Source organism: Crocodylus siamensis, chromosome 5, assembly GCF_052110815.1.
Source record: "Crocodylus siamensis isolate JL-2025a chromosome 5, ASM5211081v1, whole genome shotgun sequence".
Lineage (NCBI taxonomy): Eukaryota > Metazoa > Chordata > Crocodylia > Crocodylidae > Crocodylus > Crocodylus siamensis.
Window position 1 is genome coordinate 132,292,853 of NC_143399.1, and position 13,885 is coordinate 132,306,737.

General features: G+C 41.7%; 1 protein-coding gene across 2 annotated transcripts in view; it reads right to left on the reverse strand.

Moving 5' to 3' along the window:
* The window catches only part of CDCP1 (CUB domain containing protein 1), a 155,610-nt gene that overhangs the window by 46,259 nt on the left and 95,466 nt on the right, over positions 1-13,885 (reverse strand). Inside the window, exon 1 of one of the 2 annotated variants that reach the window (XM_090050436.1) lies at positions 8,004-8,387. The exons of the other annotated variant lie outside the window; for it this stretch is intronic. Coding sequence (XP_089906562.1) covers positions 8,004-8,067 — 64 coding nt within the window. The 5' untranslated portion in view covers positions 8,068-8,387. Of the gene's footprint in view, positions 1-8,003; positions 8,388-13,885 lie in introns of those variants that run through there. 2 annotated transcript variants of the gene reach the window in all.

Sequence of the window (13,885 nt, forward strand, 5' to 3'; positions counted from 1 at the left end):
CTCTTTAGCCTGGAAAAGCGTAGGCTCAGGGATGATCTGATGGGTGACCAGTTTATCAGGGTGACCACCAGGATCTGGGGGAACGTTTGTTCACCAGAGCACCCCAAGGGATGACTAGGTTGAACGGTCACAAACTCCTGCAAGACCGTTTCAGGCTGGACATAAGGAAGAATTTCTTTACTGTCCGAGCCCCCAAGGTCTGGAACAGCCTGCCAGCGGAGGTGGTTCAAGCACCTACATTGAACACCTTCAAGAGTAAATTGGATGCTTATCTTGCTGGGATCCTATGACCCCAGCTGACTTCCTGCCCTTTGGGCAGGGGGCTGGACTTGATGATCTCCCGAGGTCCCTTCCAGCCCTGATGTCTATGAAATCTATGAAATCCACCGTTGTTTTCTGGGTGAATTTGATTTGCTTAGTTCCTATTCACTGGTGGCTTCAAAATGAGATAAACAGCCCTTTATATCATATTATTAGTTGTTCTATTAAATTAAACATCAGGAATATCCAGGAGTCAAACAATACTGCGCCAAAAGAGGCAGAACGGCACCCACAGGGGCAGCACACACTGCCCAAAACCGGAGTCTGACCACCCAGAGCCACACTCCAGCTGTCAGCCATGTTAAGCAGCAGAATCTAAAATGTAGCGCACGTTTCTTACCTACTGACCCTATCCCCTTACACAGACAGACCCAGGAATGGGAAGAGATGTTACAATTTTTAGTGCTGCTGAGATTCCAGGAAGACCAAGGAAGCTGCTGTAATATAGGCCCTTCCTACACTTGAAAGGGTTAGCCATTATAACTGTACCAGCAAACCTCCCCTAACGGAGACTGCTTATACCAGCAAAAGGATTCATTTTGCTAGTATAAAACTGCTATGCCAGCAAGAGTGCTGTACAGTCACAATGTTACCCAAAAGGAGAAAAAAAAAAACAACCCCTACCGCATCCACTTACCCACCACTGCTAAGACTGGGGGAGGGGGGAAGAGTACTTGAGCATTAGATAAAGTTTTAGGCAAGTCTCTGGGGCTATCTAGGTCATGCTAGGGACATCTCTGACAGCAAACAGGATTGCAGTAGTTTTACTTACACCCCATTCCCAGGCTGAAAAGTCTGTGTCGTTCTTCATTTTCTACTGATTTGTCAGTCTCCAGTAGAAATGGATAGGCAGCAATACAAGCTATGGTGTACAAGTCAGAACATGAATAGGTGCAATTTGAGGCACGTTGGCTCCTTTCAAACTTAAGTTGTCTCATTTCCCAGTAACCTGAAGAAGTAAATTCGATAGCTGGCATTTTGCTGTTTGCTAAAATACACGGCCATTTCCAGAAGCAGTTGTTTACTTCTTTATATTCCTTCTTTAATTCACTCTCCCCTTCAGCATTATTTTTATAGATATTGCAGTAAGTTATTAACATTCAAACATACCCAACAGGTATTCTGGTTGTTGCCTACATCTGCCAGCAACCAAGGTTTTCCATCGGATGCAAAATTTCTTCTAACAAACCACCACGCAGATTCAGGTTTGACAGTATGTATTCACCTTAGCTGTCATGTAATAGCAATCACTTACCCCTTATAGACTAGTTCAATTCCACACCAGTGTTGCTGAGCCTCTTCAGCCACACAGATTGCACTGGTGTATGGTCAATCTGGTGCATGGGGCTACATCATCCAGACCATGGGGCTTCCCATGGGTGCAAAAATTTGGTGGCAGAGCAGCAGTGGCAGTATTAACTGCCAAGGCTCTTGGAGCAATTAATGCTGCTACCAGTACCTGACAGCCACATGTCTGGACTTCTGAGGAGCTCCATTGGCCAGATGACACAGCTCCACTGGCAAAATGACTCTGTCGGCTGGTTTGGTTCACAGGCTAGAGGTTGAACATGATTGCCACAGACAAATAATAATTTGAGTATTGTTCAAAGCATCTGATTTTTCTAGTCTAACATAACTACACATGAATGAGAATAGAGGAATCAGACACTCCATAAACTCCTCTTTTAAAGTCAAGCCAGTAAGTAGGAAGTGGAGAATTTATTTCCTGATAGTATCTTTATCATTTTGTTTGTATCTTAAAAAGTTACCATTCTTACCCCCTGATGGAAAGCAGCCTATATTTACTAGACTAACAGATCTTACTTTGTGCTATGTCTTTATAAAGCATAGGAGAATTTGACAGTTAGTGAAATTAAACTGGTGAACCAAACATAATTTAGCTCACTGTGATTCTCAGCAAAACTTGGTCCCTCACACTACTTCCAAACAGAAACATTTCTTTCACAAACCAATGTAAAACTGCTTAATGGCTAACACTTGGGTTTCTTACAACTACAATTCTAAAGTCACAAAGCAAGACATTTGATAAGAACCAATATTGATAAATGACTTTTAAATGCTGCCTTACTGTTATACTGTACACATAAGCTTACATAAGAAGTGCCCAGCTTGGACTCAGTAGCCTGTCTCCAACAGTGGCTAGCAGTAGATGCTTTAAAAGATGAGTATATGAATAGGACAGATCTAGAGTAATCTATCCCTTATCATACCTTCCCTGGTATCACCATTATTGGTTTAGCAGTATCAGAAAAAAACATCCCCAATTGTTCTAATAGCTCTCAATGGACTTGTCCTTCATTCTTACTCTGTTATAAATTGTAAGAATAAGGAATTTTCCAGCTTTAAGATGCTTAGACCCACTGTCTTCTTCAATAATTTGACCATTTGAAACTAGAATTGTGAATGCAATACCTCTTATATGAAGGACAAGAATATATTATTTAGCAACCATTCCAAGCATGGGAATATCATGGCTATAGAAAATTGTTATTGCTTCAGTCATGACGTGAAAGAAATAAATCTTGTTCATGATTTCAGGTATGGTCACACAAACTGAAGTTTACTTCTGCTGTCACAGGCAAAATACTACTAGGGAGCTACATATGTTAAAGCTTAGTGCATTACTGCTTGTGTGCTTTCATAAAAGTCCCTTCTGCCTTCACTTCCCCTTTTTATCCTCCAAATTACTTGCACATTTTTGCAACCACTACAGTTTTGGTGGTTGCAAATAATGTAAGAAATAATAAAGAAGCAAGGGAAAAAATTCCTGGTATGTGTTAATATCAGTAGAAAGAAAAAAAAAAGGATTAAGGCATGTAATAACTAAACTATTTGCTCAACACACCCTAAATTCAGCGTATTAAGAACCTAAAAAGAACACCACACAGTATATACCCTACTTGTGCTCTTAAAAAGGAAGCACTCAATCAAGCAAAGAAAACGATCATTTAAACTAAAAACAATTCAGTTCCCTGTGATTTTAAGAGGAGTAAAACTAAGACTGTTTTTATATGTTGTCACTGATAAGCAAGGACAACAGTGAAAAGCAGCCTCCTAGTTAACAGCTTCCTTTCTGAAGGAAAATGTTCTATATAAATAAATGTCTTATATTAGATTCAAAGATGCAACTCAAATCAATTAACTTCAGAAAAAGAAGTTTAATTGGGCCAGGCAGAAAATAATGTCAATGTTATTTTTAAAATTTCACTTCTATGAAGTGAAGTGAACTTGAGCTCTAGAAATATTAATACAAGTCACAGAGCAGTGTTCTCGACTGTTTTAATCTCATTTGCTATGCTTTTGAATATGACATAAAAATATGCTTAAATTTATGATTAGTGCTTCACAGTGGATGCTACTGAGTTTGGACTCAAGAAGTTAGGGCACCAAGTCACAACACAGGCTTACATGCATACCTACAGTAGTAGATACTTGTAACTCTAGGTTTCCATCTGTAATTTATTCATTCATACTTTCCCTGGTATTTATTCTGGATGCAAAATTGCATCTGCAAAACACCAATGCTGGTTTGAAAACAAATTAAACCATGTTTACAAACAAGCAGTAGAGGATCTTAATAGTAAAACAAAGACATGACGAATAGGGAGGACATTCTGCATGTTATATACTGGAGAACAGGAGAGTTTTCTGAACGTGATAAAGTAGTAGTAATTTTAAATAATGGCAGCATCCAAATCTGCAGGTTCCAAAGGGACCTCCTTAAAAACCAAGAAGTTTTCTGTGATCCTTGCTTCAACTTTCAGTTTAGGTTTATAGAACAACCTTGCTAATAGAAATATTCAGACTGCAACATGGTTTGGGTATTCCCAGAATATTAAATGCAAAAACTGGCAATTCCCCTCCCTCCTCAATGAGTAACTCTTGAATCCTCTTTTCACTGCAGTTTGAAGTGCATGGAGGAGTGAACATCCATGACAGAGGAGATATGCTAAAGTGGAGGGGATGCTTAGTGGGGTGTTCTAACAGAGTAGTAAAAAGCATTTGAGATATGCAGTTCTTTGTATGAACAGTACCACACACAAGTGTTCTTTTGGATAGTCGCACATAAGAAAATTTATTTAAGTGGTGCTCACGTGAAGTAAAGGAAAGAACCGACCAGAATAGTCTTTATACTTTCTAGCCAGGGACCTCAAAACAAAATGCAAACATTATCAACCTTCAGCATTACTTGGAAGTAGCTCATACACGCATTTATAGATGGAAAAAAAGAGTGGTTCAGTGACCTGTTCAATATCACAGAGTTGCTGGTGAAGAAGAGATCAAATCCTTCTCTGACTCCCCCGGTCCCATGCTCTATGCACCAATAGATTCATAGTCCTTCCCCTCCAAACTCTACTTTATCCCACTTTTTCACCTGCACATTTATATTACAAGATTTCATTTTGCTACACTGCTCTACCCAGTCCCATACCATGCTATGCAACTGGAAAGCTTTTCAAACACACTCCTATCAATTTCTCTTGATTTTCTAGGAAAAGAGGCAGCAAATAGAAGTCCATGATCAAATGAAGCAGCTGATTAGCTTTCTTTCTCATTAGCTAAACTGAATGATGATATGGCAGGAAATGTGGGATGCTTAACTCACTGCTACTTTGCAGTATGACCAGTCACTTATTCCTGAATAGGATGCAGAACAATACCAGCAGTGAAAATGATCAGGTCATTAAGATTTTGAGGTTTCCTTGCTCACTTTCTACAAGTGGCATTGAAGATATAATGATGGCATAGGGCAATTGACACAAGAAGCAGAAATGTAGAGTAAAATATTCCTGTGCAGGGTACTAAAAGCAAGGACAGGACATCACATACTGTGCAAAGCAGAAGCAGAGGAAGGATAGCAAGGGAACAGCTACAATGTAGTCAGCTCACTAGATGAGAAAGGAGATTTGAGTAGCCACTTTTTGGATGGATTGAAAAGAGTTTTCCTACATGGTAGACCAGATTTGGGAAGAAGTTTGTTCTCCCAAAATATTAATAAATTGTCCAACACCTCAGTGAAGATCTAAATTTACATAGTCTCACACCAAAAAGGTGTCTTTATTGAAACACTATTTGAGAGGCCCTTGAAATGTCCAATTCCCACCCTTTTACAAAAAGAGAGATGTATGATGTGTAGGCTGATTATCTAAAGAAAGAGCACCCTATTGCTTTATTATCATTTGAAGAGTTTGGAGGTTATAGATATTATAACCCAGTACAGAGGGACTACACTCACAAATCCCTTTACCTTGCAGTGAAAATACATCACTTCAACATTTTAGACTCAGTACAGGCAGTCCTCAACTTACAATGTTTCAAGTTACAACATTTTGCACTTACAACGTTTATAAATTGACACCCTGTTTCAACTTTCTCATGTCAATTTTGACTTTACAACGCTTGATCCGATGCCAAGCCATGCCAGTGGACAAGTCTGCTGTATCATCCATCTCCCTGGAGAACATCTATCCAAACTTCCTTGGACACTTTGTTTAAGAAAGCAGACAAGACTCCAGAAAAACCTGCAGCCAAGACTCCTGAGAAGACTCCAGCCAAGAACCCTTCAAAAAGTCCAGGGAAGTCACCTTAAAGAAGTCCTTCCAAATCAATATGACTGCTATTTACAATATAAATACATTAACGCAGCTATATTACTCATCTAATAATTGACCGAGTACAAAATTCTGGGGTATTTTTGGTGAAAATAGGGTATTGGGCCTTGGTTCAGGAACCATTTATAACATTGTTTCTTATGAGAAAATTGGTTCTGAGTTACAATGTTTTGACTTAAGACCCTTGGTTTTCAGGAACCAGTTGTGTTGCAAGCTGGAGAACTGCCTGTAGTCAACAAGCTTAATCACACTTCTATCTGGTTATTTAGTCTGTATTTAGCTATGATGATTCTGAATAATACAGCCCATCCCAATTCATGATAAAAAAGTGTTTTCTTTAAGAAAAAAGAAGTTTGAGTTTGCAGTCATCCTGTACAGACACTGTGTTTTTTCAAATTCAGACTTTACCACTGTCTTGCAGAGAAGACTTACTTCTAAAGAACTCTTAACAAACCAGATTGACTGAAAACTGCTTAGGCTTCAGGATGTGCCTTCTCACATTTCATGCTATGCCTGTGCTCTGCTTACTCCACTCTTAGGAGCAGACAGGCTGTGCTTCTGAACTACATGAAAATCCCACTCTTACCCACTACATCAGAAACCTGATTTTTTCCGTGGTGTAAGAGAGAAATGGATAAACGCCAGTGGTTACAGATTTGTGCCAGGTAAATGACAGCATAATAGATGCATACACTTTAGGGCACAAGCCTGCAACCCTTATTCATGCGAGCAATTCCATTTCTTGTCCTGCTGCCAGGACACAAAGACTTCTATGAGACTACCTAGGAAAGTAATCCTAGCTCTAGAGAGTAATGGTTGTATACTCAGACAATTTTTAAAGCATATCAGAAGAGAGAAATTATAAGTCCCAGAAATTTGAGATGATGATAATAATCCTAGAATCAGAGAGAAGTACAGCTGGAAGGGACCTCCACAGACCAACTAGTATTGAGGCAGGATTATTCCTATCCAAAACATCTTGTACAAACCATAATCTAAATTCTATGTAAGACTACCTTCAACGCAGATATAAACACAGACCTAGTACCTCAACCTGCCACAGGTAAAGCAGAGGAACCATGACAATAGTAATACTGCTCAATGTCTTCTTCCAATACAATATTGCTGAAACTACACCCAAGAATCCCAGATCTGAATCTGAAGAGTACAATGGGCTGCCCTTGCTCCCCATAAAATCAGGAATCACTTTAAACAGAAATAAGCTACCATCACTTGGTTGGCTACATGCCAGCACTCGCACAATGCGCTTGCAGTGGAGCCTTGCACAAGTTTACACACTCAAGGGAAACACGCCTCTTCCTGTCGGGGGGCTTACAAAAGCTATAAGGAGGAGTACAAACATTAGTGTAAACCTAGAAGTGGTAAAAGATGACCACTTTAGCACACAGCAACCCTTCCTTTTTTAAAAAAAATAAGTACATTTTTGTATTGATTATATTTTAAGTTTATATCCATCTCCCTAGAGAGAGAGATCTATAGAGAAGAGAAAGAGAGACTGGACAGTACTACTATACACACACTGGGCAGTATTACTATACACATGCATACACACACACAGTATATAAGATGTGTGTGTGTATACACACACACACACACATACACATTATATTTTAAGTTCTATAGAATTTAATTTTATATAGAATTTAAAGTGTAGTTAAAATATAATGAATGTACAAATACAAATTATACATATGTATAAATACACACACATGCAAAAATAAGAAGATACATGTGTAGGCATTTTATAGAGTCCCATATATAGTAGGGGCTTCAGTATAGCAGGTGTCCCGGAGAAGCAGGGCTGCAGCGGGCCCCGGACGGGGGAGTCTGTCGCGCGCCGCGCTCCTGGCGCGAGGCGGGCGAAGGGCGCCGCAGGGGAAGGGACGCCGGGCAAGAGCCGGGCCGGGCCGGGGTGGGGCTCGGCTCCCCCGACACCTCGCCGGCTTCCCTGCCCCGGGGCTCCTGGAGCCGCCCCCGGCACAGGCGAGAAGAGCCGCAGGCGGTGCCCCCTACCACGCCCGCCCTTACCTGCGGTCTGGAGCAGCTGCGCGGCGGCCAACAGGAGCGCGGCCAGGCGGACGGCTGCAGCCATCGCCCCGGCCCCAGCCCGAGGGGGTGCTCTTCCTGCTTCCTGCTCCTGCCTCGCACCTGGGTCGGGCCGGGCGCCAGGCGGCTCCTCCCTGCGGGCAGCTCCTCCTCCCCCCGCGCCGCCCGGCCGGGGCGGTGCTGGGCCGAGGGCCGCTCCCAGGCTCTGCCCTGCCCGGCCGGGCTGGAGCCTGGCGGGCTCGACGGGGAGTGCTGAGGAGAGAGGTACGGGGGCCTGGGCTGCCTCAGGCGGGCAGAGGAGTCTGCCCTGGGTTCCTTCGTCCCAGCTCCTCACACAATATCGTTTTCCATTTTGGTTAGTAAAGAAACATTGCTGAATGACATGCTCTCTTCGGCACGTCTGCTTCTTAGACATCGTGTAAAGATTGGCTTGGAAAGAGGAACTGGAAGTAAGGAACAACTTCAGCCTCGTGGCCAAAAGTTGTGGAACACCTCGCTGAGGCTCTGCAGTCACATAGTCTGCACCAAGAAGTTGTCTTTATGGAATCACTTTTCGAGACACCCTTGAAGTGTCCAATTCCCTCCTTTTTACACAAAGAGTTCGATACTGAGCAATATAGAACAAAAAGAGTTTGATATTGTACAGGCTGATTATTTCTGGGGGTCCCTTCCAGCCCCCTTCTCTGGGATGACAGATGCCATGGGGATGTTTCATGGCCCGGCTTAGCTCTGTAACCTTCCCTGCTTTGCCCCCCAGCTGCCTTTGTGGTGAGGGGGGATTAAAGTCCCTCCCTTACCCCCATGCTTTCCTTTCATGGCTACACCCATGGACAGATCTAGGACTTTGAGAAAAGGGAGTGCAGAGAGTGTGGTGCACCATGAGACCAAACACACCACAGGATTTTCCTCCAGTTAAAGAAACATTACTAATAGTACAGGGCCCAAGGCTATGCTATTCAGTTTAAGATTGAAGCAAAGAAGAAATATAACTTCATAGATGCTAGGGTTGGAAGGGACCACAACAGATCACAGAGTCCGACTCCCTGCCTAGGCAGGAAAGAGTGCTGAGTGCAACTTTATTGCAATGTGCATTAATTATGAACATATACATACAATAATAAAACCTAATCTTATGTATATAATAAACCCAAACTAGGTGAAAAGGAATCAGGACTGCTTCATTAGCCCAGCAGTCATTAGAATTAAATGATCTCTCTCAGATTCCTAAAACAAAGTCCAGCCACCTTGAGTGTCTTGACTGTGCCTCCAGTGCGTCTTTGAAAGTTATTTCCATACCTTAGTTACCGGTTTTAGCTAGAGTTAAAAACTGCCTGTAGGTCTGAGAAATAGAAGCTACATTAACCAAGAACAGCTAGCAGGCAGTAGCATTGCAGAAGAAAGGGTAGCTTGGTTAGGGGAATGCCAAGACCATTTAAAAGGAGAGGGGGGCTTTAACCCTTGTGGAATGAAGAGTTTAGAAGAAATCAGGTAGATTCTAATGAGCCATGAAATTGATTGACTCTCTCCCACCCTGGTGCCTGAATAGAAGTGTTGCTACTACTGCCAGGCAGTTGGTTTTAATGTTTGGGATGGACCAAAAAGAAAAGAGGGGTGCAGCTGCAGAACTGCACCACCCCTGTATTTGCCCCTGGGTACAAATATACAAGTTCCAGGAATCCTGGATTCGAAAAGAAAAAGACAAAAGATCAGACAGGCAATCACATGGCAGTGAGGAAAGGCTACTATTGTTAGAAAGGAGTGTGAAGGGCTATGGATATGCTAACCAAAGAGGAAAAATGGGTATAATGGTACCAGACTGACATATGGGACGTTCTAGGTTGATAGATCCATAGGTTCATAGAAGTAGGGTTGGAAGGGACCTTGTAGCTCTTCAAGTCTGACCCCCCGCCTGGGCGGGAGAAAAACTGGACTCAAATGAGTCCAGCCAGGTAGGCATCAAGCCTATCCCTAGAGATCCAGAGCAAATCTCAGCCAGAATGGGAAGGGAAGTTTCAGTGTTCTGTGAGAATGGCAAGATAAGCATGTGTAGATTTTCTGGTTGCATCTAAACTTAGAAGAATATGATGCAAGAAATCTGGGAGGAAGGAATACGAGAGGCAGGAAAGATAGAGTCTATGTTAATGTGAGCTGATCCGCTGGAGCCAGCCAACATGACAGCTAGAATCTCACTCCCCAGCCCAGTTGCAAGTATTCTGATTAAATGCTTGCAATAGTAATTACTATGTGGCTATAGACATGCGTAAGTATTGTAACTGCTATCTAACGTATAGTATTTTAGAATGTTATAGTATTGCTATAGTATTTCAGAACATTTGTTTAAAGTAACTACAATTGCTATTGACTTCTGGATTTAGCAAAGGCTGGATTACTGGCTATGAAAGCTTGGAAAAGTGTCTCTTGCACAAAAATGCAAGACAGTGGCTAGGGTGAGACTGGGTTGTGGTAACAACTCAAGCTTCCCACAAAGAATATCAAACTCTGCTAATGGCTTGCAACCCATTAGGTTCAAGAGATAGGAGCTCGTGGTACCCAGTATCTGACCCATGTCATAAAATAATAAAAGTGATGGTTAAAATTGTTGGCAGAGACCTGACACTCATCAGATGTGTATTTCAAAGCTAAGAAAGCCAACAGTATAGGCTGAGCCAGTGCAACTAAAGGAGACAAGGAAACTACATATACATTTCAAATGAACTAGCAACTAAAGACAAAAGACTAAATATGTATTTCAAGCAAAACCTGTAAAAAGTGCATTGAATACAGGAAAGATGTCCTGTATGTGACATCCTCACATTTCTCAAGCCAGGCATCCAATGTCTAAGGTATTACTAATGTCTCAATCATTCAATGCATGGCCAGGGTTTTGGAAACAGATCATTACCGGTACAAGCTATTGCAAGTTTGATAAACAAATATTCACAGACAAGGTCAGTGCCTCTTGGTATCCCATTTGACCACTTAACGCCCCTCACATTTAATTGCCATGCTAGTGAATAGCTGCAAGAAACACAAGTCTTCACATTTAGACAAATCCAAAAACAGGAGCCAGATGAAAATAGAAAAATTGGAATGAAACAAAGGCCATTGAAATTGCCTCAAAACGAAACAAGGCTGGTTGAAACATTTCAGCTATAGGCTGGGGATGGAAAGTCAGCCCAACTGGGCTTTCTTTTGCCTCCGGCACGATCTAGCACAGAGCACTGGGAAGCAGCCCAGCTGGGCTGCCTCCCCATCCCCAGCAAAACTTGAAACCATGTCAAAACACCCTGTTTCAATGGAATGAAACAGAACAGCTGCTTCAACTCAAGATGAAGTTTGAGACTAAACACCATTCCCTCAAACTTGAAACACAAAGCGAAATGGAACGGTGCCATTTTGCACAGCCCTAATGGTCACTCTTTTCCTCCCTGTTTTGTTCAGACTTTAAATCGACCAACCATCAAGGAAAAATGCTTTGAAGCGATACAATTAAACAGTATAAAAAGCAAGACAGAACTGCCAACAAATTGTGCAGTCCAGGAAAGTTCAAGAAGCCATACTTTGCCCAGTTTAACCAGCAAAGGATCCTGCCCACCAAAGGCTTCAAGAGTGGACCAGCTTTCCTGCCTGTATTGGTGAGAAAACATTACTGCAGCTAAATATGTACTGAAACGTTCTGTAATAGCTCATTGGGAAAGTCTTTTTCTGTCATTTAGTTTTGTAGCTTTTTGGTAGTTATTAAAGCAAGTCTGCTTTTTCTGCTATTAATCCACCGACCAGTGTGTCAATTCTTAAACCACTCTGTTTAAAAACCCATTTTTAAGTGCAACAAATTACTGACTATGGTCATTTGAATTCCAAGAAGTAGGGGTTTTTGTTTTGTTTTTAATTTAAAAACCTGGAAATTAAACACAATAATAAAAGGTCAAAGTGATTCTGGGGTGTTGCTTGCTTATACTAGCAATGAATTCAGCTCCAAGTCAAAGAAGTCAAGCCTTCAGAGATCAGAACACTCCAAGTTAATAAGTTATTGTAATGTTAACTCAGCCACATTATCCAGGTAAACCCATGTAAATCTGGAGCCTGCTTTCCTGATGCTCCCAAGGTTCCTGCTGAAACAAAACTTCCATTGACATCTGCAGAGAATATAGAATTAGGTTTGTGCACTCTTTTATATTAATTTTTCCTACCATAATTGCAAACTAGTACATTGCAAATGCAAATCTTTGTTCACAAGGGACAGAGTTATACAAAGGTTGATAGATCAGGCTTTGACTAGTTCATGTACCAAACATACTTCTATTGAAGTACACAGCACAGCTCTCACTGAGTTCATTAGGCATGAGAATGAGCCTTCCATTTTTAAAGAGGCACATAAAAATAAACCAACTTTGTTGCTTTTGCCATGTTAACAGGACAGTAGAAGCCATAGGGTAGATAAAGAAATATTCCAGTCAGCTACAGCCTCTTCCTAGAACAGGGGTGGGCAAAATGCGGCCCACCAGGCCATTCTATCCGGTCCAGGGGGCCCCTAAAAAATTTAGAGAATTAATATTTATCTGCCCCTGGCTGCCTGTCATGTGGCCCTCAATGGCTTGCAAAACTCAGTGAGCAGCCCTCCACCCAAAATAATTGCCCACCCCCATCCTAGTAAATGTGATCAAGTTAATGGAGTAGGACCATATCCATTTGTGCCAAAATGGGGTGACATCTGAATTTAAGAACTGTGGGATTCACTGCAGCTGATGCGACTGAGAACAATGCTGCATCTTTTCAGGAGTGGATCTGCACTGGCAAGCTCAAAGACCAAAGATGCCTTGGTGACTCCTGTGTTGGCCTGAGATACAGCAGGAACCAAACAACCAGTCCTTCCACACAGCAACTGCTATGCGTTCTCATTGTAACGTGCTTATTAGTATAATATCTGCTGTTGAATTCATGTGCACACACCCACTCACATACATTCTTATGTTTATGCTACAGTACAGATCCATAGAGTTTTCCTGTGTGTATATTGTTTGTCCCACATAAAATGTCTTTTCTGAGTTTTGAGAATTTAAATGGCTTTGGCCAAGTAGCAAGGATCATTTTGAACTGAGGAAAAAAGGAGATGCTTCCCTAATGGCTAGGGAAGCAAGGTGATTATGTACCTGACATTAGTGGTCATTGATGGGTGTGATACTCCTCAGCCTTGCTCCTCCTGGGCTTGGACTGAGTGAATAAGACATTAAGCTTTCCATCATACCATCAGATAGGTCAGGAGGTAGGAAAGTTCAAGTTGGTACAGATTTTCTTAATATTGCTACTCTCATTGTAACTATGTGGCTTGTTTTGCATAAGGCATGCATTAGGCTAGCTTTTTTGTTTGTTTGTTTGTTGTTTTGTGTTTTGTTTTGTTTTTTTATGAAAGAAGAACTTGCCATAGTCATTGTAGGACACTACACATGAAAATGTACATTTTGTAACACCCCACCACCACCACCACAGCTGTGTAGTGCCAATAGACTTAGAGCCATCCCAGCCACTCTTGGGCTCCTTGTCTGTCTACTTGGCCTGAGTCACAAGTGTAAATCAATTCAATCTTTGCAGATTGGTTCAATCTATACATCTTAAACTAATAAGCAAGTGAATACACACTCACTAGAGCATGCCTCCCTGCTCTGGTGGAGCAGGCTACTTGCACCTGGAGGGGGAAATCAGAGACAGAAGTTTAATAAACTGATTTAACCCAAGTCAGTTAAACCTGGATGGATGTGGTATCAGACTTATCTTGAACTGGTTTTGGCCATTTTGAAAGCAGTTTCTCTATACTGAACTTCTATTGCATTATAGTTTTGAACAGTTTCTGATCACTTACACTGGTT